The following is a 25,450-nucleotide window of genomic DNA, read 5'->3' as shown; positions in this document are numbered from 1 at the left end:
CTTTCTCCGTTAGAATAAAGGGGTTGACCATTTGAATGGACTGTGCCAAATACTTGGTCTCTGTAGCCTTCCAGTTATATCTAACACCTTTGTTCTAGAAAACCACTTCATTCATTATCATTTATCCTCCTTAGAATGTTTGATATTTTTATTTATCCTTTTTTCATTGAGCATTATACTATGTTTTTCTGCAGATGCTTTTGTCATATGTTTTATATTATGTATGGTCAGCACTTGAGGGATGGAAAAATATCTGATTATTTTAGTACTTAAGTTATTTCTAAGGGCCAAGGTTACAAAGTAGTTGAATGTGAAAGCTAAGTGCACTGGGCTGTAGGGCTCCCCAGCTGTGCTTCCTGCGAGAGGGTTTAAATGCCAGTTTGGATGTGTCATTGGCCTGCGTGCTACTGGCAGAGCAAAGAGACAATCTGTACAGACAGCAGCCGAAGACTTAGGCGATGATTTAAACTGAAGCTTAGTCATTTAGAGAACATTTCAGCGCTTTACACATGAAGCCAGCCAAAACAGACTATGGCAGGGCTTTTAGAAGAGAGCCATCTCACCGCTGTCTGTACTAAGAGCTCTCTGGAAGAAATGGAGGCTGATACAAGATGCCTAGATCTGACATGTTCTCCCTCAGGGGCACTTAAGAGTAAAATTCACATGCACTTTGGTTGGATTGTTTGGGCCTCTTCTTACTTTCTAACATTCTTCTTACTGTTCTTGTTTATTTTGTATGGGGTCAGCCCTGTTGTTTATACTCTGTTCCAGCACTGGGGAGTTATGTGGTTTAATCCTGTTTTATTACTGTAGCCAGCTAGCATGGTTAACTGTATCCTGCAGCTGGCAGCCTTCCTGCTATACACTTTAGTATTTTTGGAAATGTGTATTTTTTTATATATATATATATATATATATATATATATATATATATATATATAGGCTTCTAGTGATCCTTTAAATGTTTTGTCATTAAAGGGGTTATTCAGCGCTTCAAAAACATGGCCACTTTTCCCCCTACTGTTGTCTCCAGTTCAGGTGTGGTTTGCAATTAAGCTCCATTTACTTCAATGGAACGGAGTTTCAAAACCCCACCCAAACTGGAGACAACAGTAGGGGGAAAGTGGCCATGTTTTTGTAGCACTGGATAACCCCTTTAAAAGGTCTAAGTCCCACATCTTCTATGAAAAAGTCCATGCAAGTTTTCAGAACAGTAGATAGGGAGGATAAGGAAACAAATCATGGTAGAATTCAATTTTCTGGACTTTTTAAGAGAAACCTGTCGTAACCACCTTGTTGGCCGAACCGTGAACCATTGACGTGGTCCCCAGTGGCTTTTCCCTGCCCCTCTAACCTTAATCATTGAATCTTTACATATACCTAGACAGGGATTGATATATTTAATAAGGCGAGGGAGAATCCACCAAGGACAGAGCCAATGTTTTGCTAGTCAGGCAGTATGAAGGTGTAAGAGCAATCCAATTGAAGAACAAGCGGGTTACCAACTGTGAAAAAAAATTTCTTGAAAGTCCGTAGGACTGCCCCAGAGTCCTGCTGGAGGAATTTTTACAGGTTATTACCATTGAAATAGTTATTTTAAAGGGATTCTCCGGGCATTTATATTTTATATATATTGCCTGGGTTGCATAGAAAATATTATACTTTGTATTCTAAGTTATTCTCAAGCAGAATACAGTAATAAGCCAATAGATGTTATTGTGAAAATCTCCTTTATGCTGCATACATTTATGTTTGTTATGTTTCGTCATAAAGACATATGGGGACTTATAGGCCCACCATGCTCTGCTAGGAACTCTTGGACCTTCTTGGGTCAGACACTGAAATTGGCCAGCAATTGGTCCATGCAGACAGGATAGCTTCTCTTCTCTTGCTGTTCATTAGATAGAGGTACAGACTTGTTCTGAACCATTCTACCTTGTCCCAGAGATGCTCTATAGGGTTAAGATGGGACTGTGAGGAGCAAGGAAAACCCAAGGCCCTATTACACACAGATTATCTGACAGATTTTTTAGACTAAAGCCAGGAATAAATTTGAAAAGATAAGAAATGTTAGGCTTTCCTCTATGACCTGTTATCTGTGTACAGTCTGTTCCTGGCTTTGGCTTCAATGATCTGTCAGATATCTGTAGGATAAATCTGTGTGTGTTATAGGGCCCTCACTGTTATGTTCCTGGAACCAATCTATGACTATACGACCCTCACTTTGCTCCTCACTCTCTGCTCGCTGCCAGCGCTCCAGCAACAAGCGGGTAAGAGATGCAGGGGGGGGGGGGGGGGGGAATCTTGCTGTCTGGACAATCTTTAGATCATCCGGGTAATCCTTAGATCATCCGGGTAGCCATTGGAGGAGGGCAACAGCCTGATACCGGCATTGTTTGCTTTCAGCATGTTGAAAGACAACGATCAGCCGACATCGTTCATCGACTGACCGTTGCCTTTTAAGACTAGCTATTACACCAACCGATGATCGGCCACATACGGCCAATAATCGTTTGGTGTAATAGGACCTTTTAGTTGGCCACAATGCATAGATAAGACCTATTAAAAAAACTTCCATCCACATGTATCGGAAGAAAACATTCCAAACACTTTTCCCCCAGCCAGCCTGAAGCGTATACTCCTGACAGGAGGGGTTCAACCATTCATGATGATGAATTTGTCATATTTTGACCCTCCCATCAGTATAGTGCGACAGAAGTCTAGGTTTATCTTACCTTCTCTGATTCCTTTCATTACCAAGTTGTTTAGGTCCACAGGATCCTCTCTCACTGCATGTTTTCCTCTATAACACCATTCTTTGTATTCTCTCTAAACTACGAGAAAAGCTGTCAAGTGTGGTAGCTTATAAAATCCTGGCCCTGGTGAGTTTATTGCCCATGAACCACAGAAAACTTGCTAACTTTGTTTCATTCTGCACTTCAGCATCACGTGTCAGAGCACTGCTGCACCAACTTGCGTGAACGGAGCCCGACAGAGCCCTTTAACAATAGCCCGTCAGGTTTTCCATTTGTGTGTTTGTCTGAAGGAACAAATGCCGTATTTTACCAGTATTCTCTTAACCACACTGAACCCAGTGGGAATCTTGCCATAGCATTTTTCCACTCTTTGCTTATATTTAGGATTGCTGCAATAAGAGTAGGACAAAGACGCAGTACCTTGCATCCCCAATACTAATAGCACCGCCATTGCCAGTGTGAACATTTAGGATGCTTGGATGCACACCATGGCCTCTTAAAACACCTGATCAGCAATGTGTGGAGGCTGATTTCTGCCAATCTAAAATTAATGACTATCCTGAGGATTTTAACCTTTGTAAAACCAGAGCTCACCCTGCCTATAGCATTTTTAGGTCAGTAGGTAGGACTTTAAAAAAAATCAGACTGCTGTCACTTTTCAGGGCCTATAACCTAAATGTACACCAAACTGCCTAGAAATTATTGTCCGTTCCACTTTATACAAACATGGTAATAGTGGGAAAGGAGTCAGCGGTAACCTAGTCCTTGAAATGTAATTGACATTTTCAATTACCGTTTTTGTTGTTTTAATTAAAAGATTAAGCTTTTATCCTCAGCAGAAAATGTTTTTTTTTTTTGTTTTTTTTTTATACACGGCTCTTGGTATTTACTAATAAACTCTGTGCTTAAAGGGCTATTCCAGGTTAAAACCCCTTCCACTGCAGGCTAGGGGTTAAATGTCAGCTGGAAGCTCAACCATCAGGGGCCCCAAGCAGTTTTTAGAACGTGGACCAGAGTCTTGCTTTGGGTTGGAGCAGTGAGTCCCCCTGTGATGCCCCCTGCCTCATATATTGTCTAAAGTCTGCTGTAGATAGTGAAGTGGAGATAAATAGACTATGAATGGAACAGTAGAACATGAACATGACTTGTCACTCATGGTCCCCATTCTTGAAATCTTTTAGGGATCACAGCAGTCAGATCCCCTTGATTTGATAATAATCTCCGATGGATGGGGAAGAAGTGTTTTAAAGCGTAACTATAAAATATTTTGACCATTCAGTTTTAGTTAGCTTAGGGCATGATAAGACTTTTTGCAATATACATTAATAACCAAAAATGAACAGTTTTTTTAAATACATAAAGCCAAAAGTCCCCTCAGAGCTCTCTCTGGCTCTGACTTATTTCTGCATTCCTGCTGGACACGCCCCCGCCCTGGAGATCTGTACCTAGAGTACAGACTCTGACAGCAGCATCAGATAACAGCCCTGACACAGAGAGAAACAGAAACAAAACCTCCTCCCCCCTTCCTAGCAGCACGTTCTTCCCCCTCCCCCCACAGAGGTGACTGAGCAGAGCTGAGGGTGTTGTGTGTGAGGAGCAGCGCAGGGGAAGAGCTGGATGGAGGGACAAGTGTATCCAATACCACCATGATTTCAATGTACTGCATGAGGGAGAGTGGGTGAGTCACTGAGGGGAGGACTACAAGTCCCAGCACAACACAGCTGTAGTCCTTCCATAGTACATATAACATTCACTATCAGATGTCTGCAGCAGGTTCCCCCACCTCCATGGCTGACATTATCCTACAGTGTAATGAGAGCAGATGACTGTATCTAATCCCACTGTGTGTGATACCATCTGCTGGGGCTCTGTATCTAATCTTACATTGTGATACTGTATGCTGGGGCTCTGTATCTGATCCCACTGTGTGATACCGTCTGCTGGGGCTCTATCTGATCCCACTGTGTGTGATACCATCTGCTGGGGCTCTGTATCTAATCTTACATTGTGATACTGTATGCTGGGGCTCTGTATCTGATCCCACTGTGTGATACCGTCTGCTGGGGCTCTATCTGATCCCACTGTGTGTGATACCATCTGCTGGGGCTCTGTATCTAATCTTACATTGTGATACTGTATGCTGGGGCTCTATCTAATCCTGCTATGTGTGATACATCTGCTAAAGTGCTGGTCAGTGAATGGAGGGACCCAGCCGGGGGAGATGAGGGATAGGCCACGCCCACTTTCTGTCAGTCAGGAGAAAAACTCATTTATTCTTCTGAGCCAAACAACTAGGGATATCTCAGCGAGCGTACATGCTATCAACACAGTTTAGGGCTCTTTTTAAAGGGTAACACATGGGCTTTTTATTTGAGGAATTTCATTTTTTGGCTACTGAAATTATAGTTACGCTTTAAATTAATATATCCCTTTTAAAAGCAAATTTCGACCTTTTAATTTATAGTTTGCAGGCCTCATGCTCAAGATGGAGCTGTATGCTGGAGGGTATATGACATGGATCTCCAAACTGCGGCCCTCCAGCTGTTGCAAAACCACAATTCCCATCATGCCTGGACAGCTAAAGCTTTGGATTTGGTTGTCCAGGCATGATGGAAAATGTAGTATTGCAACTGCTGGAGGGCCGCAGTTTGGAGACATGTGGTATATGACATAAGTCTATGGGATCAGACTCTGCATACTGCTCTACGATAGAAGCAATGTCCCGTGCCAATAACTGCACTGTGTGATGTATGTCCAATACCGAGTCGCTTACCCCGGCTCCACAATCCAGAAATACAAAAAAGACTTAGGACTAGGGATGGTCCGAACCTAGTTCTGTTCGGGTTCGTACGAACCCGAACTCTCGGAAATGATTCCCGCTAGGAAATGATTCCCCATAGGCTGTATCCCAGTTTTCCAGGCGGTCCTCCTGCTGTATCCACCCGCTGCACGGAGCGGGCAGACAGCGGGAATCTGATGCAGAGCGTTTGGGTTCTTACGAACCCGAACCTCGGCAGTTTCGGACCATCCCTACTTAGGACACACTGTTTCTTTTCAGTTCAATGCCTGTTCCATTGATTGAGTTCCAATGTCTAAACAGTTTCATTACATATAGAAATAAACACATTACACATTACAGTGCTGTAGACGATAGGGGTCCGGTCTTATTGTTGCAGTCCTCTTCAGTTTCTTTAGTCCATCGTAGACTCTCATTCTTGAGAGAGTGAGAGTCTCCAAAGGAGTAAGGGAACTAAATAGTGCTGCGTCGTGAAGACCCGGACCCCTATCGTCTACAGCACTGTGGTGATGTGTTTATTTCTATATGTAATAGAACTGTTTTGTGCATAATGTTCATCAAAGAGGACACACTGTTTCTTTTCTGCTCAATGTCTTTTTTTGTACTTCTCAGTGATGCCATATGTGGTGTGTGTGTGTGTGTGTGTATGTGTGTATATATATATATATATATATATATATATATATATATATATATATATATATATATATATATATATATATATATATATATTAATATAATATAATGCTCCCCTAGACAATCCTTTTCAGGGAAGATCTCTTGCTTGCCTATGGATTCTGATGGCGCACGCCATAGTTCTACTTCTGTTTGATGTGTACATAATTTGACAGAAAAAACCTCTGTGTGAAATTGTAAGCATATGGTAGTTCAGAAGAGACAGCTCTTCAAAAGCTGAGGAGTTGTGTGTATGAGGCCTTAGTCTATTTATTGACCAAGTGAGAATTTCATTCTGTATTACAGAATTAATATATATGTTAGAGTAATAATAGCTGCATGTAGAAGTATTGGTTGTCCATATTGTTGTTGTTGGCTTATGATAAAATCCCTGCACATGGAAGTCTGTTTTATATTCCCATCTATACTGTTATATACTTTTTTTTATACAGCTGTTTATTTCTTATTTAGTTACCTGTTTACTTACTCTGCACAAGTATTTCTATAATTCCCGCTAGACCATCATGGTGCTAAACTTCAGGAATTTAGCGATAATTTCCAAATCAAATTCATTCCGGGATAAAATTCTCTAACCCTCTGGGACATAAAGGGTTTACTTTGTAAAGCAGGCTCGCTCTGTATGATGAATCTGCTTACTAAAGCCAACTAAAGCCAGCTTAAAAGTTTGAGGGATGCAAATTACTTGACTCTGAAGCTCAGCCTATTTTCTTTTCTATTTACTGTGTTCTAGTAGTGTGAAGGTTGTAGAGTTAAAGAGGTGAAAAAAGACTTACATCAGCTGTATACACAATTTGTATACAGCAGAACAACTTGTATTAAAGGGGTTGTCCGGCGCTAAAAAATTATTCACAGAATAACACACATTACAAAGTGGACGCGTCATCAGCCGCTCAGCCCCGATTGGCTGAGCACAGTTATGCTCAGCCAATTGCGGCTGAGCTTCGGATGACGCTGCAGAGGGCGGCCGGCACTCGGGAAGATCCGCCGGCCGCCCGAAGAAGACGTCACTGCTGAGGATCGGAGACCGTGGTCGGCACGTGACAAGTGAGTATAGCGCCCCACACTTCCGGGTACACGGGTGGGGGGGGGGGGGGGACACGGGGAAGGGGGCCATTCACAGACATAACATACATTACAAAGTTGTATAACTTTGTAATGTGTGTTATTCTGTCAATAATTTTTTAGCGCCGGACAACCCCTTTAACGGTTTGTAGAAGTATGAACTAGTATTGTATTCTGATGCCATGTGTGATGTTTTTACTATTTATCTTTACAACGTTTGAGCAGAAGAGGCGCTGTTCAGTTGCCATGTTTTTTTATGCCTGTAGTTCTATGGCTAAAAGTGGTAGTTTACTATAGTCTTTATGTTAGAGAAGTCCGGGGGTTGGACTTTTTTTTTTTTCAAAAGAGCCAGGAAGGTGGTGGCTGGACATAACATGCACCTATACTACCGTTCAAAAGTTTGGGGTCACATTGAAATGTCCTTATTTTTGAAGGAAAAGCACTGTACTTTTCAATGAAGATAACTTTAAACTATTCCTAACTTTAAAGAAATACACTCTATACATTGCTAATGTGGTAAATGACTATTCTAGCTGCAAATGTCTGGTTTTTGGTGCAATATCTACATAGGTATATAGAGGCCCATTTCCAGCAACTATCACTCCAGTGTTCTAATGGTACAATGTGTTTGCTCATTGGCTCAGAAGGCTAATTGATTATTAGAAAACCCTTGTGCAATCATGTTCACACATGTGAAAACAGTCTAGCTCGTTACAGAAGCTACAAAACTGACCTTCCTTTGAGCAGATTGTGTTTCTGGAGCATCACATTTTTGGGGTCAATTAAACGCTCAAAATGGCCAGAAAAAGAGAACTTTCATCTGAAACTCCACAGTCTATTCTTAATCTTAGAAATGAAGGCTATTCCATGCGAGAAATTTCCTACAACGGTGTGTACTACTCCCTTCAGAGGACAGCGCAAACAGGCTCTAACCAGAGTAGAAAAAGGAAGTGGGAGGCCACGTTGCATAACTAAGCAAGAAGATAAGCACATTAGAGTCTCTAGTTTGAGAAACAGACGCCTCACAGGTCCCCAACTGGCATCTTCATTAAATAGTACCCGCAAAACACCAGTGTCAACATCTACAGTGAAGAGGCGGCTGCGGGATTTTGGGCTTCAGGGCAGAGTGGCAAAGAAAAAGCCATATCTGAGACTGGCCAATAAAAGAAAAAGATTAAGATGGGCAAAAGAACACAGACATTGGACAGAGGAAGACTGGAAAAAAGTGTTGTGGACGGATGAATCCAAGTTTGAGGTGTTTGGATCACAAAGAAGAACGTTTATGAGACGCAGAACAAATGAAAAGATGCTGGAAGAATGCCTGACGCAATCTGTTAAGCATGGTGGAGGTAATGTGATGGTCTGGGGTTGCTTTGGTGATGGTAAGGTGGGAGATTTGTACAGGGTAAAAGGGATTCTGAATGAGGAAGGCTATCACTCAATTTTGCAACGCCATGCCATACCCAGTGGACAGCGCTTGATTGGAGCCAATTTCATCCTACAACAGGACAATGACCCTAAACACACCTCCAAATTGTGCAAGAACTATTTACAGCAGAAGCAGGCAGCTGGTATTCTATCGATAATGGAGTGGCCAGCGCAGTCACCAGATCTGAACCCCATTGAGCTGTTGTGGGAGCAGCTTGACCGTATGGTACGCCAGAAGTGCCCATCCAACCAATCCAACTTGTGGGAGCTGCTTCTAGAAGCGTGGGGTGCAATTTCTCCAGCTTACCTCAACAGATTAATAGCTAGAATGCCAAAGGTGTGCAATGCTGTAATTGCTGCAAAAGGAGGATTCTTTGACGAAAGCAAAGTTTGATGTAAAAACAATGTTATTTCAAATACAAATCATTATTTCTAACCTTGTCAATGTCTTGACTCTATTTTCTATTCTATTCATGGTGGTGAAGAAGTGGTGGTGGTGAAACACAAAATTTTTGGGTGACCCCAAAATTTTGAACCGTAGTGTACCTCTCCGACTTCGGCTCTGGAGTACGATGTCCCCCGCTCCAGTTCCCGGTAGTTACCATCTTTTTGTTTTGATAGTAACCAGCTGCAATTTCTTTATATTATCCTCTTTTAATACTACTCCACATTTCTGTGCCTTCCTTATATTACTTGCCTTCTGTACACACCATAGAAAGCAGCAGAAGCGTGGAGGGCTTTATTAAGCTGTACTGAACAATCTAAGCTGGGGTCACCTGCCCAGTACGTATAGTTGTGTCTTTGCAGTCTCTTTCTCCCTCTATGATCTTGGGGTCGTGTTAGATCACTATAGTAAACGAGCACTGATCTTCTAGCTCAGCGCTCATTTTCTCAGCCTATTACACAGCTCAATTATTGTGCAGCAAGGGCTGCACAGAGATCATTAGCGATGTCCATGAAGTCCTTGCTTTAAGTGAAGTTCATATATTACCTGTCTCCCTGCAGCCGCCACTGGAACTTCTGAGCTGGTCTCTGAAGTGACAGGCTGCTTAGCCAATCACTAGCCACGGTGGTCACATCCAGGCCAGTAATTGCCTGAGTAGCCTGTCACTTCAGAGACTGGCTCTGAAGTTGCATCTGCAGCTGCGTGGAGAACATCGGGAAGCATAGACGGGTAAGGTGTGAACTTTATTATTTTATTTATTGAATCATCAGCTGATGATTTTAGGTTAGGGTTATGCGATCCCAACCTTGTGGGAGGTATTGGTTATAATCAAAACATATGCCCTAAGGCTGAATACCGACTTGCCCCAAGGTAAAACGTAACTTTTATTTAGTTTCTGATAAAAATGCACACGTGAGTGGTGGTGTATAATACAGTGTTTTTACTAAAATAGACTTATGCTCATATACACATATAGTTTTAAGCAATGGGATTTGGGACCATGCAATGTACCCAGGTATTATTTAACTGCTGGGAAAGCTATATACAGCTCTAGGAACTTTGCTCAGTGCTAGTAATGCTCACAGCACTGTAGACCAGTTATCATACTATCGGTGTTGTAGCACTCCGCTTTGTATGAAAGCACTAGAGGCCAGTTATACCGATTAGTGTGCTGTCTATATCATGGAGACTTAGCTCCGTACTGTATAGAGATACTAATGATGCTGCAGGCCAGTTACTGTCTGTATCGCGGAGACTACGCTCCGTTCTTTATACAATTGCTATCAGTACTGCAGACCAATTACTGCACTATCTGTGCTGTGACAACTAATAGAGCCTGCGATCACGCAGGTAATGATCAGCGCTAAGGGTCACTAGGAGCTGATAGCGTAGGGGAGCGCTTTACACTAGCCGTGATATGTCACAGCAGGCACTGTGCGCCAAGGTTGGCTGTGACAATATCGCGCTCATGAGCCCAAGGGTGGTGCTCCGGGTGTACTGCTCACTCCCCCCCTATTCACATTACATCTGCTAAGAGTATATGATTAGGCATAAGTCTAGTTTAAAATAGCCACGGCCTCCTTGCTGACTAGTTTCGTCGGCAATACTCCGACTTTATCAAAGTTGGCGCCAAATATTTTTTTACCTGATAAGATATATTAAAGTTTCTTATATTTGCATGTACTATTGATACCACAATCATAAATGTAAAAAAAACCTCTTTTCCTTAAGGATTATCAGTATCCCTTTGATTCATTGTAAATGAGGAAAATCCTCCACAAAGCTATATGAAAACTGAAGGACAGTGCACATTCTATGTTTTTAGACCACACCTTTCAAGACTATTGTACAGGATCCATTTCACGTCAATGTAGTATGTGGGAATCATATGTGCGGCCCTCTCTCTTTAACCCCTTGATCTGTTTTTGGATTCTGTTCTGTGTATCTCAGTAAAATGTTGCAGCTTGACCTTTTGTTGATGCTCTTTTCCAGTGTTACCATCCTGATCCACTCTGTTGTTAACTGAATTTTCCTGACATGTTGATAGTCGGGTCATTCTCTGAGGTGGCCTCATGTTTGTGTCTAATATATAGACAGTAGATTACTTGTAATGCCCTCATTTCCTTCGTAGACCATGTTTGTCTACTTTTATTGAGTATGTTATCTATAATATTCCTGTCCAGGCAGACACCTCATTATGGAAGTAATTACAAACTTCTTGGAATCCGTCCATGTTCCTGAAATCTGTCTGTAAGAACACTGCTCTTGTTTTCTACCTTTAGACCCCATAATCTGTCTTTAACAGAAAAGCGGCTTAACACTGAAACCGAAAACCTTAAGGCGAGCGCCGTCTATTAACCCAGTGATCACTTGGCCCAAGGGAGGGAAGGAGAATGCAGCCCTGAAGGCTGCGGCATGTTGCTGGGCCGGTGGTAGTTCATTTTGCCAAACTCTCTGCAGACTATTTGGAGGTGACCCATATTTCCAAGCTTTTTATTAGAGCCTGGTGCCTTCATATAAAAATGTTTTCTGTTTTTTTGTTTCTCATGCCATTTTTGGCTTCTGGTACATGTTGCAGGGATATCTGTGTGGAAATCGGACCCCAGATGGCCAGGGAAAGATTAGAACATATTACATAAAGTACATGTGACTGCATGTGTCATAGTGCGTGAACCGCAGCTTTTGAACAACATGTTCTTGGCTTCATTTCTTACTGGGCAGATTCTCTCCCTATGCTTTCCCTTGGGAGTGTGTATACTGATTATGCTGGAGCAGGACTGTTAGACATCGCTTATCATATTGTGTATTGGGAGGAAGGCCGCTGAGAATGACACTAACTTGTGAGATGAAAGCCTCCCTCATCCCATTTCTTGTAAGCTGTATGTATGTTAGTTCTAAGAATAGCTAACAGCAGTAAAGACTTTTTTAGGGGAAAAAAGGTTAAAAAAAAGTTAACTTGTTAATTTAAATGTCCCAAGCACAACAGAGTGGTCTGATAAACCAAAAGAGAATGAGAAAAAAAGTCATAAGGGACAATGTGTGTAATTCAATTACATTAAATATCTTTATTGAATCATTCAGTAAAATAAACCAAAAGGGGCAATGTAGAATACACACAACATTAAAATAACAAAACAAAAAACAAACAAAAGGTGTATTAGCACAAATTTCACCCCACCCAACATGCATTTTGTCAGGGGTCTGTGTGTCCCCTTGTTCATTTACTGTTATATACACCTTATATTTCTCTCTTTAGACTTTTTCTGTGCTTTTCAGTTACTTTCATTGTCCCTTACTCATTATTCCACTTTATCATGTATCTGGGAAATTTGGTGGCAACGTGACCAAAGCGTATTACGTCTGACTGGTCTTGCAGCACTGCATCCTTCAATCTTTACAGGGCGCCAAGATAGCAGCAGTTAGTTACAATCCTGTAAGGTTACTATTAGACAGGCCAATGGGGGCCTGAGAACAACTGTAAACCAACGCCGATCTGCTAGATCGGTGCTTATTTACTGGGCCTATTACACGGCCCGATAATCGTTTAACAAGGGCTGCAAGAACATTGTTACCAATGCCCTTGCAGCCCTTGGTTAAACGGTATACTTTACCTATCCACACTCCAGGGCTGCTGCTGCACTCTGCTTCTCCCCGGGTCCTGCGCACTCTAACTTCAAAACTGTCTGTTAGCTGACAGGCCACTCAGCCAATCACATTGGTGATTGGCTGAGCGGCCTGTCAGCTCAGACAGGACGCTCTGAAGCTAGAGCGCTGGACCCGGGGAGAAGCAGAGCGCAGCAGCAGCCCTGGAGCAAGGATAGGTAATTTATATCGACAGTCACCGGCCGCGCACCGCTATTACACATAGTGATACGCGGTCGGCGCCCGACATTTATAGGTTCTAACCTATATCAACGATTAGCCGATGACAACGATCATCGGCTGATCGTTGTCTTTATTACACAGAACGATTATCGTTCCGTGTAATAGTACCCTAACTTGTGAGGCCCCTAAGGTTCATACTTAAGGTCCCCATGTTTCTTAGACTGTAGATGACCGCTGTTCTTGGGTGTATGGGGCGAAACCGAATAACCAACAACAGATGGTATTGATGGTGATGGGTTGGCTATGATAGAAAATCACACGCAACCCCTTTTGGTCAGAGACAGAAGCCACAGCAAGAGTGCACTTGCTGCAGCTCACCCCTCCCCACAGAGAATACAGGAACGATCGGCCGTCCCGAACATTCCTGTGAGTGGGGAGAACATGCAGCAGACCGGAGACGTAACTAATGGTCGGAAGATTGTTCAGCGTCTGTTATTTAAGTTGTATGGGGACCTTTATTTTCCAGCACATTTCATAGATGTGCAATTGAGTTTGAGATCTAGAAAATGTGGATGCCAAGTAAACACCTTGAATTCTGTAATTTTTCTCATGCTATTCCTAAGAAGTTTTGTAGCATGGCAGAGGGCATTATACTGCTGGAAGGTGGAGACTGTCTCTGCAGTGTTTAGGTTGGTGGTTCATATCAAATCATCATCCACATAAATTCCAGGACCATAAGTTTCCAGCAGAACATTTCCCCGGTCATCACGTTGTGTCCCCCAGCTTTCCGTTTTCCCATAGTACATCCTGATGCCTGGGTAGGGAAGCTCACACACCCCGCCATCTATATGACCTACCAAAAATTAGAGCCATCCGCCCAGGCCACTTTCTTCAATTTCTCCATGGTCCAGTGCTGATGCTATACTGCTCTCTACATTACAAGGATTTGTATAAGTTTTTCTGAAATTGTGGCTTCAAGTCTAACTACTTTGGCCACATCCGCTCTACTTTAGGCCAGTTGTAATATTCTGTTGATGTAATATAGAGATGAGCTAGTACTGCTCGATCAAGTACCGTATTTTCCAGGGTATAAGACAACTTTTTAACCCTGAAAAATCTTCTTAGACGTCGGGGGTCATCTTATACACTGGGTATAGTCGCCCCATACGGTGGGGTAGCTAAAAAATTGCACCATCCCCACCGTATGGGGCGACCACTAGAAAAACCCCAAAAAGTTAACTCACCTGGGGCCCGTTCCTGGCATCCGCACGTCTCCTGTCCCGTTCCCGGCGCAGGCAGTGTGACGTACACTGCCTGCGTCTGAGATCCGAGAAGCTCTTCTGGGCAGCCGAGCAGCTCATCGGAGAAGCTCGGAGATGCTTGGCTGCTGGGAGAGCTTCGAGAGAATGACAGACACTGGAAGTTCCCGAAGCTCCCCCACCAAACTATAATGTAAAATATTTTTTAATATCAATATTTAGTTGTTCTGATTTGTTTAACCAATTCCATTTGGCCACCACTTCTAGTCTCTTGACCTCCATATTTGTAGTACAGTACATTCTACTGTAATTGTAGGACTTCCATGTAAATTTCATCCACAACTGATTTAGATAGTAGCCTGAAGACAATTTTACTACCCTTGTCCTGTTGCATGTTATCCTATAAATGCAATGCTATGCCCTCCCCCCTCCACATACTATTGCCATGTTGTCATATTTTTGTTCTTTCTTGGTAAACATGATTAAATGTGATATCCAGGCTTAGAAAACTTGTCTGCTTTCTTCCAGAAACAGCACCTCTCCTGTCCCCAGTTTGTGTGTGGTTTTGCAGATTACTTCCATTGCATTAAATGGAGCTAAATTACAATACCATACACAAATGGATGACTAGTGTGTCGCAGTTACATGAAAGTAGCTGTTTTTTTATGTTTTGTTTTCTAAGCCCAGATAACCCCATTTAAAGAAATAAATCCATATGTTGACTTCTGGAGATTTACTCCTGTAAAAGTTTATTTGATAATTGATGGGTTTATGATGGCTGTATATTTGCCCAGAAGGAATAATATGCCACTTTGTGGTTTGATTTCTCTGGCTTAGCGTGTTTAAGTTGCCATGCTCACATCCTGTTTACACGTGCACTCATTACAGGGGAGAACTGACAGATTTTGGCTGACTGATACGATTTGTCATGCAGAACAATTTTCTATGCCTCCAGTTTGGAAAGCTTTTTCTCTACCTCTCGGCATTCCTGAACCCACACCCAGGCATCAGCTAATAAGTCAATGCTTGGGAAGGTTTTCCAAAACAAATGCACTTAGTTATTCAGGAAGGTGTATTGTAAGAAGCTAGATATTTTTACCTCGTGCTGTAAGTATCCTAAATGTGTGTGGAAAAATATACCCAAAGATGACACACGGTCATTAGCACCTCTGCCAAAGATGACTGAAAGTGTTGCTTACTGTGTGATTGATTTTAAGATGCACACCTTGTGTGAATTTTTTTTTTTGTCAATATAATGCACACTCACCACCACTATTGTTACAGTGCTATCTGTTTCATTCCAGCTCTGCAAGCATGCAAATCACTATAGTTGTGTCATGTGACCAACAGAAAATTCCATGGCTTTGTGTCTCCAGAAGTGGCCTGTCCTGGGTCAGCAGTATGTGACTGCTGTTATCTCTGTGGGATCAGTATATAAGTAGTTATAGACTCGCGCTGTGCTCGCACATTGCATTTAGGCCATGTTTTTTTTTTTATAGCAATTTTACCATGATTTTCCCAAAATAGCTGAAGAAATTTTACAAAATAATTGCACAAATTGCAGTAAAAAAAAAAAAGCATCAATTTTTCAGCTATTTTGGAAAATCTCCACAAAACTATGAGCAAAACAGAGTAAAAGTGCAATGTAGGCTTCAAATCCTCATAAAACACCTTAGTTGTGATTACATATCAAATCCATTTCTCCTCCTGGCAATATTACTTTATAAAATACACTTAAAATAAGAAAATGCATCAAAACAGCATAAATGTTAACGGACATGACCCTTAGCAGTTCACCTGGCTGCACAGCAGCAGTCTGATCAGGCAGACTGCAGTATTGAGACTATGTCCTCTCTCTGTGCAAAGCCAGAGGCACCACGGGACATGTAGGTAATATTACAAAACCATATCAGTGAGAAAAAAGTAATCACAATGGGTAAAACAAGTAACGCACGGCATACATAACAACCTCTACATTATTCTCTATTGATAACCCATGCGCCACTTTATAAGTAATAGAGTTGAGGAGGAGACATTCACCGGGACCAAGGGTCCAACCACGGCCAATGTGTGAGATGTTCACCCGGCCAACAATACAGTATTAGTCGGATGACCATCGCTTTATTTGAATTGGAACGTGGGCACATTCGGGTGTGCCCGTGCTCCAGTTTGCCATGGGTGAGTACAGGCTATCTTGTATGGCGGCTGTTCACTGAATAGCGGCCGCACAAAATCGTCCGGTCAGTATCTTGTGCAGCCGCAGAGAACACCGCCTCTTGTGCATACAGAGTGTATACACTACGGCCATATTTCAATACACTGTAATGTAACTACACACTCAATAAACAGCGGCTGTTGTTGCAACCTGCAATAATGGCCATTGTTTCTTGTAAAAATACAGTTAGTGAATATGTCCTAAGGGTATGTTCCCACTATGGAATATGCTCGAAAATTTCACCCATGTCCGTTCTTTGGGGAACTGCGGATTGAGCTTGAGAATATCAGTCAATAGGACAGGTGGAACCAAGTCCGACACGCGGCCTCCGCTTGAAATTTACGGGCATATTCCGTAGTGGGAACATACCCTTATGCTCAGGAAGAAACAATACATGTAGACTGTGAGGGCCAGAGCCTGGGTTTAAGGCTTTATGCTCTTTGCGAAATCTTTCTGCAATATACCTACCAGAAGTGTTTGGTCTATAAATTATTGGGTGGAATAAATAAAATCTTTGTGATGATCTGTACACATCCATCCTGCTGTTTGTTTCTGCAGTATTTGCTTCTCTTATAGATCCACATCACGGCAGCAGTCAGATTGGCAGGAGTGCTGTGCCGGATCGGTCTGGAATAGGTGATTCATGCTGTGTGATGTCTTGGCTGCGTAGATGGAAAGCTTTGTTCTCATTTCTGACCTGTTTCACAGTAGCACAATGCTTTAAGTATGAGGGAGGTGAATGGATTGTCCTAGAGGGAGTGATGATGTAAATCTCTGGAGGATCATAGTAACGGTGTACCAAAGCCCCGTGTGTAATGATGACAAATTCACAATGCAGTGCTGTCAATATTAAAGTATTCCCCATGTAGCAACAATTCTCATGACCCTGCATTGTGCCATCCTTCAGTTAAGCCCATATTAAACGGGGTGATCGAGAGGCGCAAACGAGTGCGGTCAGTGCTTGCTCCTCGTTCTCTGCTTGCTGTCGGCGTTATTACATGCGTTGGCAGCTAATGGGCAAGAGCAGGGGGGACGCTGGGGGGAGGGGGCTGCCTGGGTGATGGCTAGATCGTCCGGGCAGCCCAAAGAAGATAACAGCTGTCTGCTGCCGCCACTCCTATTCCATGGAGCAACAGCGGCAGATCGCTGCTATCTTATGGTCCGTTTACACAGAGCAATACTTTGCCCAATCAATCGTTTATTGATTTTTAAGTAACAATTTGATTTTTATAACGATCAGCATTTTGAGGAAGAGAAAATTAATTTGAAAAAATTGTTCTTGCAATTTGTTTTAAGATTGCTTAAAGGGGTAGTGCGGCGGTAAAGAATTATTCACAGACTAACACACATTACAAAGTAATACAACTTTGTAATGTATGTTATGTCTGTGAATGGCCTCCTTCCCCGTGTCCGACCACCCCCACCCGTGTACCCGGAAGTGTGGTGCGCTATACTCACTTGTGACGTGCAGACACCCGTCTCCGATCTTCAGCGAGTGACGTCTTCTTCAGGCGGCCAGCGAACAGCTCCGACTGTCCCGAATGCAGGCCGCCCTCTGCAGCGTCATCCGTTGCTCAGCCGCGATTGGCTGAGCATAACTGTGCTCAGCCAATCGCGGCTGAGCACAGTTGTGACGCGGCGGAGGGGGGACGGGCGGCAGCGACTCGGCCGTCTGTCCGAAGAGACGTTTGGCACAAGATGGCGGACGGCCCTCGACACGGGTCAGGTAATGTATAGCGCACCACACTTCCGGGCACACGGGTGGGGTTGGGGGGACACGGGGAACGGGGCGATTCACAGACATAACATACATTACAAAGTTGTATAACTTTGTAATGTGTGTTATTCTGTGAATAATTTCTGGGCGCCGCACTACCCCTTTAAGCCCATGTCGCACATTAGGATGTATCTGTGAAAGACTGTTTAGACGAATTGATCAACGATAATTTGAGAACATGATGAAAGACAACGATGAACGATTTCTGACTTGTTGCTTGATCGTTCACTGTTTTTACTCAAGCCACTATCATTCAAATGCAAAACTTCAAACTATTATCGCTCTGTGTAAACGGACCATTAGTCGTTTGTCTTTCAACATGTTGAGGGACAACGACAGAGAACGATCAGCTGACATCATTCATGTCCAGTGCGGCCAATCAAATCATAGGCTCCACAGCATCCTGTCAGGTTTCCATGCGGCTTCTTGCTGTAAAATCTGATGCAGATGTGTGAGCTGCAATGTACAGTAATTCCACTTTAGCTGTAAGCTTGAGATAAATTGTAGCAATAAAGAGCATCTTTCCGTTTACCAGACCCTGTAATATGCCATTGACTGCCCTGGTGAGCCCCACTGGTCTCAAGCTTTGTCTATGTGCATATGATGGTACAATGATACAGCAGTGTATCACTGGTAATAAGAGCGGGTGGGACATCAGGTTTACTACTGTCACCCAATGGTAAAAATGCCCTCCTATACACTGTATACATAACTCTACAGACTCAAATATGTTTGCAACTTGGTTTCCGGTGACACTTTTCAAAGGTTTTCTAGAATTTGTTTTTTTATTGTGTGTCACAATGTTTCAGATAAATCTTTAGACCTTATTTACATGTCCTGTCAAGTTGTCTGTGATCATGACCAATTTTATAGCCCATTGCTTTCTTCTGGGCTGTTCACACGTTCTGTTTTTTTCACGGATCCGCAATCCGTTCTGTGAAAAAGTAGGACATGTCAAAACTCTGATGCAGTTCACGGCTCACGGCTCACAGAGCTAGTAGATAAAGGACTTTATCTATGGACCTTGCAAATCACTGTACGGATGAATGAGGCCCTACTAAGATGGCAGTGGAAAGTCGGTATACGTGATGTGATACTTATAGTATTTTCTTGCATTGAGTGCTGTCTTCCTTTAGGCCCCCGGACAGGATCCTGCAGTGTGTTAATATGGGCTGCGCCTATTGCTGTATGTATCTGAGTAATTCCATAGTTTTGGGGCCATTGTACATAGATTTTATAAGATTAAACTGGTGATGTGACTTTTAAGCAGTTATTAAATGTTTCTAATGATTTGTTATTTCTAGATTACGTGCACTATGAATGAGCATCTGTATGTAGTGGTGTTGGGGCTTTCAGATTTGCTGGCTCTTGTTACATGTGCAGTATATTATTGGTATAAACAATAGGACCTTTTTTCTGTGTTTCCTCATTTTTTGCTACTTTCTTTTTCTTCATCAATTGGCAATTCTTGTGCATCTGAGTCAGCATGGGTGGAACAGGCAAGCTGCTCTGTTACGAAACATCTTGCAGTCTCCAGTCCGCTTTTTTTTTTCACAGTTATGTTTTTATTTTAAATCTTTATGTTTCAGTGTGTTTTTATATTTCTTTATTCCCTTTATTTTCCATTTTTAGACTACTGATCATAAAGCATACATAAGAAATGTAATATATTTATTGTTTCATTTCACTTGTTATATAGAATGGGCAAGACATATCCCATCAAGATATAGACAATACCTTGCCAGGATATGTCTAATATACAGCATTTTCTAGAGCAGGAGAAGCTGAACAGAGTGATATATAGCTTTGTAGGAGAAGACTACAAAAATTTACAATGGTTGTCAATCACCCAGAAGGACTGCTCACTTGACTCCTAATTCCAGAATGAGCAGAGATTTATATGAATAATTGAAAAGTTATATTGAATCTTTCCCCACAATATTCTATAGTAATTTACTGGGCTATATATTAATCTATGCAGTGATAGTTCCGATTAAAGGGGGGGGGGGGGAGACAGTTATATCCAATACTAACAATTAAAGGGGTTTTCCTTTAGTTAAATGTTGCTGTATAGACCTTCAGTGTTTTTTGTTGAGTCCAATCAATTTTGTTGACCTACCTAGCTGAACAACCCCAAGGCAATGTGATGCATTTTTTCTTTATTCTCCATCTTAACAATGCTGAATTATTACAGTTATCACTTTCTCCCCTCCTACTCCACATGTCATGCTCAGAATAATAAATGGACAACATTTGCTAATAATGGCTTGCAGTGGAAAGTTGACTTTTTAGCTTTTAGAGATAATATTTTTCCAGAAACTCCTACCCACTGTAAAAAAAAAATTCAGTAAGTTTAGATAAAGACAAGTTTAGTAAGGATTTAGATAGAAAGATGTGGAGAAAATAGCAAGTTTGTTGAGGAAAAACAACATTCCTAATAAATAAAGCCCCAGCTCTACAGGATGACTATTTAGGCACATAAGTTATTTTTAATGGTTTTGTCTTGAGTAAAGTCTGAAAAGCAATACATCAGGTCTGAAATAGTTTTTAGGTTCCTAAATTTTTTTTTTAACAAAAATACCATTTGCTAATGTTTTTCCAAGGTCTTTGTAAAAAAACAAACACATACTTACCTCACCTGTTCCCCTGGCTTTGCAGCTGTCAAAGGTTCCAGTCCTCCTGTGCTGATCTACCTTCTTCCAGATGATGTGCTGCTCTCTTCTCAGCCAATCACAGAGCAGGGGAGCCGGGCATCATTGGAAGAGGGGAAGCACAGCACAAAAAGCAGGACTAAGTTAGTGGGTGAGGTAAGTATGTTGGCATTTGTTGTTCTAATGCATAAGGTTAACTATTGGTTTTCCTGGATAGTCTCTTTAATGTAGGAGTATTTCAGTGCATTTTTTTACTTCAATTGTTTTTAAATATAAAAATAGTTTTTTAAAATGTATTTTTTTTCTTTAGGTTGGTAAGGCATAGTCAGCATCCTTTATCTCAGCTCTATGTTAAAGTATTGGAAACTTTCACTTGTCTAAACGTATCCTCTGTATAAGTACCAAGGGCACATAAACATTGCAGCTTGTCTGCGTGTGACATGAAATGAAGCAGAGTTATGTATTTAACAGCCTGCTATTTCTGCTTTTATCTTTCAGATGTAGAACAGATGGCCATAGACTGGCTAACAGGGAACTTCTACTTTGTAGATGACATTGATGACCGAATCTTCGTCTGCAATAGAAATGGCGACACCTGCGTCACCCTTCTTGATCGGGAATTGTATAATCCCAAGGGTATTGCTCTGGATCCAACTGTAGGGTAAGGCAATATGACAGATTGATTGGAATGCACTTCGGCTCATAAGTCATGTGCTTTTTTTGGACCTTAGTATAAGGAAGTCAAATTCGATAATGTATGTAAACATTTGTTCTGCTTATACACCTATCCCATGTCCTGAGATTTAGAGAAAACACTCCAAACAAGTCCTAATTGGAACCACTGGAGGCCTTGTTAGCACAATCTACTATTTATTGAAGAGGATATATAGATGTAGAGATCTAATAATTTTGATACATTTAGGTTATTTGTGAATCAATTCTAGAAGTTGCCCTCTATTTTGGTACCTGTAATTGTTTTACAACCAAGGCTAGAGATGAGAACCTTGAACATGCTTGGGTTCGTCCGAACCTGAACGTGTCACATTTGATTACCGGTGACCTGAAGAAGTTAGATGCAGCCCTAGGGAGTCCTGGAAAATATGGCTACAGCTATGGCTGAGTCTATGTTTTCCAGGGCTGCTTCCAACTTCAGCCACCGTGAGTCAAATACAGAGCGTTCGAGGTTTTGCACGAACCCCAGCGTGCTTGAGGTTCACTCATCTCTAACCAAGGCCAAATAGAAAATCCCTTGGTATTCTGGTAGGCTAGCCCAAACCATTTATCTCATCTGTACTGCTTACTAGAAAGCCAGGTTTTAAGGTATGCACAGTTAAAAAAGTACTGTATTTCGTACTGGATTGAAGCACTATACTTACGATTTTGCATTGTCAGAAAGCCAAAGTTCCTGTATAAAAAAGTTGATGTCAATGAATACTATATAATACAAAGTAAAAATTCTCAATATATAGTATTTAAATCTTTTCAGTATTTTTTAACCTAATCACTCCCTACTTTTGTGCACATAATATGATGTTTATAGCTCATTGCTCTGGGTAGGATTTCTTGTTGTATACCTCTGATACTTTAAAGGGGTATTCCAAAAAATCTACTTTACCCATATCCACTAAGATAGGTGAAAAGAAAGAGATAATGGGGGGGGGGGCGACTTCTGTACCCCCTGCCGATCTCCGTATCGGGCCTGTGGCTTTTGATTTATGAATAGAGCCACGGGTACGGCGCATGACCCACGTCCTTATTCATATCTACGGAATACTGAAAGAGACAAGTTTGCCGGAAGAGCACTTTACTTTGCTCTTTCTGTTGGCTCCATAGGAATGATTAGAAATGCGGGTAGTTACCACATACCCTATCACAGTTAACTTGGATCAGGAAAGGTCAGAAGACTAAGTAAGTCCTAAACTAACACATTCTTAATAACTTACTGCTATAGTATCCTTATTTTGTTCTGGAGAAAAAGCAGCTAAAGCGCAAAGTTACAAAAAACTTGTTTTAAAAAAGTTCTTAAGTTAAGTATTACATATTAAATGTTTTTGGTGCATTGAGCAATTGCTGTACATTAAGCAATTCCTTGTGAAAATCATATACTTCTTACTTCTTCTCTTTGTCCTCCAAACCAATCACCCATGACTAATCATCTAGAATAGAAAATGTTGCAAATGGTCAATGAAAAAACCGTTATTGTGCAACCTAAGTTGTGTATGTAAAACTGCAAAAGGAGCAATAAAAGGTGACAGCTCACTCTCATGTTCCTAATTTTTGGCCTTGCAAGTCCACATCTCGTGTCTATCCTTTCAACAACCCCAAAGTTCAAGCAACACACTGATGTCAAATAAAAATAAATAAATGGTAGGCCATCAGAAATGCTGATAATTATTCAGGATCTGCAAAAACGTCTTATTTACATTAGTCATATCTTCTTTTATCCACTTAGTCATAGGGTAATGCTCTTCTTTACTTCTCGAAAATGGATAAAGATTTTCCACAATGTTGCCTAACAAGAAAACATCTGGTGGTCTTTTAACGGAACGCAATGCTCCTAAACTATAAAATGATCCAATTTTTTTCCCCTAAGTAGACTTTGCTCATGTGTTTATACCACAGTACCCTTGGTGTACTCGTGTGATTATATCAGTCTTAAGGACATAGTCGTAAGGGATCTCGCTGTCTATTCTGCTCTGAAATCTGTGCAGTACTGCCAAATAGATAGGGTTGTAGAATCTATTTTTCTGATGGCACCTAGAGAGCAACTGTACACAATCTCAATTCCCTAGTGCTTTTTTTTTTTTTTTTTTGCCTAAATTGCTTTTGTTTGCCAAGGGAGCAATTACGGTAGGGACATAGATAGAGAATTGCTTACAGGGCAGCTTTCTTACTTAGTCAAGTGGCACTGAATTACTTACTAATATGGGAGTTTACCTATATGATACAGACGCAGTAACTATCAGCACAGAAACAAAAAAGAATAAAAAACCTTCTGCTTCATTAGAGCTATCATATCATACACTTTATGCGCTGCTATGCTTCGCTCTCTCAGCACTGCTTCACAGTTCAACAGTCTTGAACAACTGATTAGGAGGGTACCCGATGGGGGCACTGCCCGTAATATCTCAGTGCTCAGGGTCATTTTCTTCTCGATTAACTGCACAGCAATGTCAGGGAGTAAAATATTGCATTGGAGCTGAGGTTTTTACTAGTCTTTCTTTGTGTTCTATACAGCTAGATTTTGTATTCAAACTTTGACGATAGAAATTAAGAGAAGAATACATTAAAACATGTAGGAACAATCTGTTTTAGGCTGCTCTGCTTTTCATTAAATTTTATTTGTTTGCTTTGATTTCACGGATAAACATACAGTTCTATAGGCTGTGACCTTCTTTCCAGGTTATTCCCAATTTTATATTCATTGGTGCTTTAGTCACAGATGGAGAATGTTCTTATGCATGCAATAACAGGATGCAATAATACCTGCATTATCCCTTAAAGACTATGCCTCTCACACTGGTCATGTAAGAACATCTTTTATGGTTTATTTCTAAAAACCATCCTGCAACTTGCAAATACCAATCTAGTTTGGGATATGTTAATGGAAAGGATCTTGTCTGTATTTCTGTGAATTTTTTGTTTTTTTTTAGTTAGGTCAGCAATTATGGCTTATTAAGAAAGGTGTTTTCTCACTCCAAGGGGTCTTGTCTGGAGTGTATTAGTGTATGGGGTATTAGTTATAGAGCATTTGGGGGAATCTGTATTTAAAAAGGGGTATCCATTTGTTTAGGCGATCTGGTCTGGGGTCTGAATGTTTTGGAGTGTGTTTTAAGGGTTCATATGTAGGATTAATGATTCAAATTTGTGTAAAGCTTAAAAACTACAAAACTGACTCATTAAATGCTCTTCCTGCTTTCCAGTTGTATTGAGTTGAGTTGTAGACAGCCTTTTTTTAAGGTAAGGCTGGGTTCACACTAAGTTTTTGTAATCCGTTTTTTTTTCCTTTTTTTTTTTTTTTTTTTTTGCAAAAAACTGATTCATTTGTGTGCATCCATTTTGATCCGTATTTCTATTGACTTCCGTTATAAAAAAACAAAAAAAAAAACAGATAAAAACATCCATTTTTTAACATAGACCGTAGTTGGATAGGTTTTTTTTTTCCGTTTAATAATGGAAGTCAATGGAAAAACAGATCAAAACAGATGCACACAAATGCATCGTTTTTTTTTGCAGAAAATGGATGAAAAAAAAAAACTGATTGCAAAAACGTAGTGTGAACCCAGCCTAACTAGCCCTCTTGTTTTATACTAGTTTGTAATATTCCATGAGTTTGATTGCTTTTAATCCCTACCAGAGCGTAGCTTATTTTCCCCTTCATTAAGATTGTATATTGCTCTTCTCTCATAGTACATTACTGACTCTGTGATGAATTGCAGTTAGATTAATGTGCATGTAATAACACCAGCTGAGAAGGCTGATGCCCGGTCCTTCACTTGATGAAGCCACCACACATCATTGTATATATTTCCCGTCATT

The 25,450-nt window shown here is 41.2% G+C and overlaps 1 protein-coding gene across 2 annotated transcripts in view; it reads left to right on the top strand.

Annotated features, from left to right (window-relative positions):
* Nucleotides 1-25,450, top strand: part of LRP1 (LDL receptor related protein 1) — a 217,407-nt gene that overhangs the window by 81,250 nt on the left and 110,707 nt on the right. For both annotated transcript variants that reach the window (XM_069970390.1, XM_069970388.1), the window contains exon 7: nt 21,410-21,572. In XM_069970390.1, the coding sequence (XP_069826491.1) occupies nt 21,410-21,572 (163 nt within the window). The remainder of the gene's footprint in view (nt 1-21,409; nt 21,573-25,450) is intronic.

This window comes from Dendropsophus ebraccatus, chromosome 5 (genome assembly GCF_027789765.1).
Source record: "Dendropsophus ebraccatus isolate aDenEbr1 chromosome 5, aDenEbr1.pat, whole genome shotgun sequence".
NCBI lineage: Eukaryota > Metazoa > Chordata > Amphibia > Anura > Hylidae > Dendropsophus > Dendropsophus ebraccatus.
This window is presented reverse-complemented; position numbering and strand designations above follow the sequence as displayed.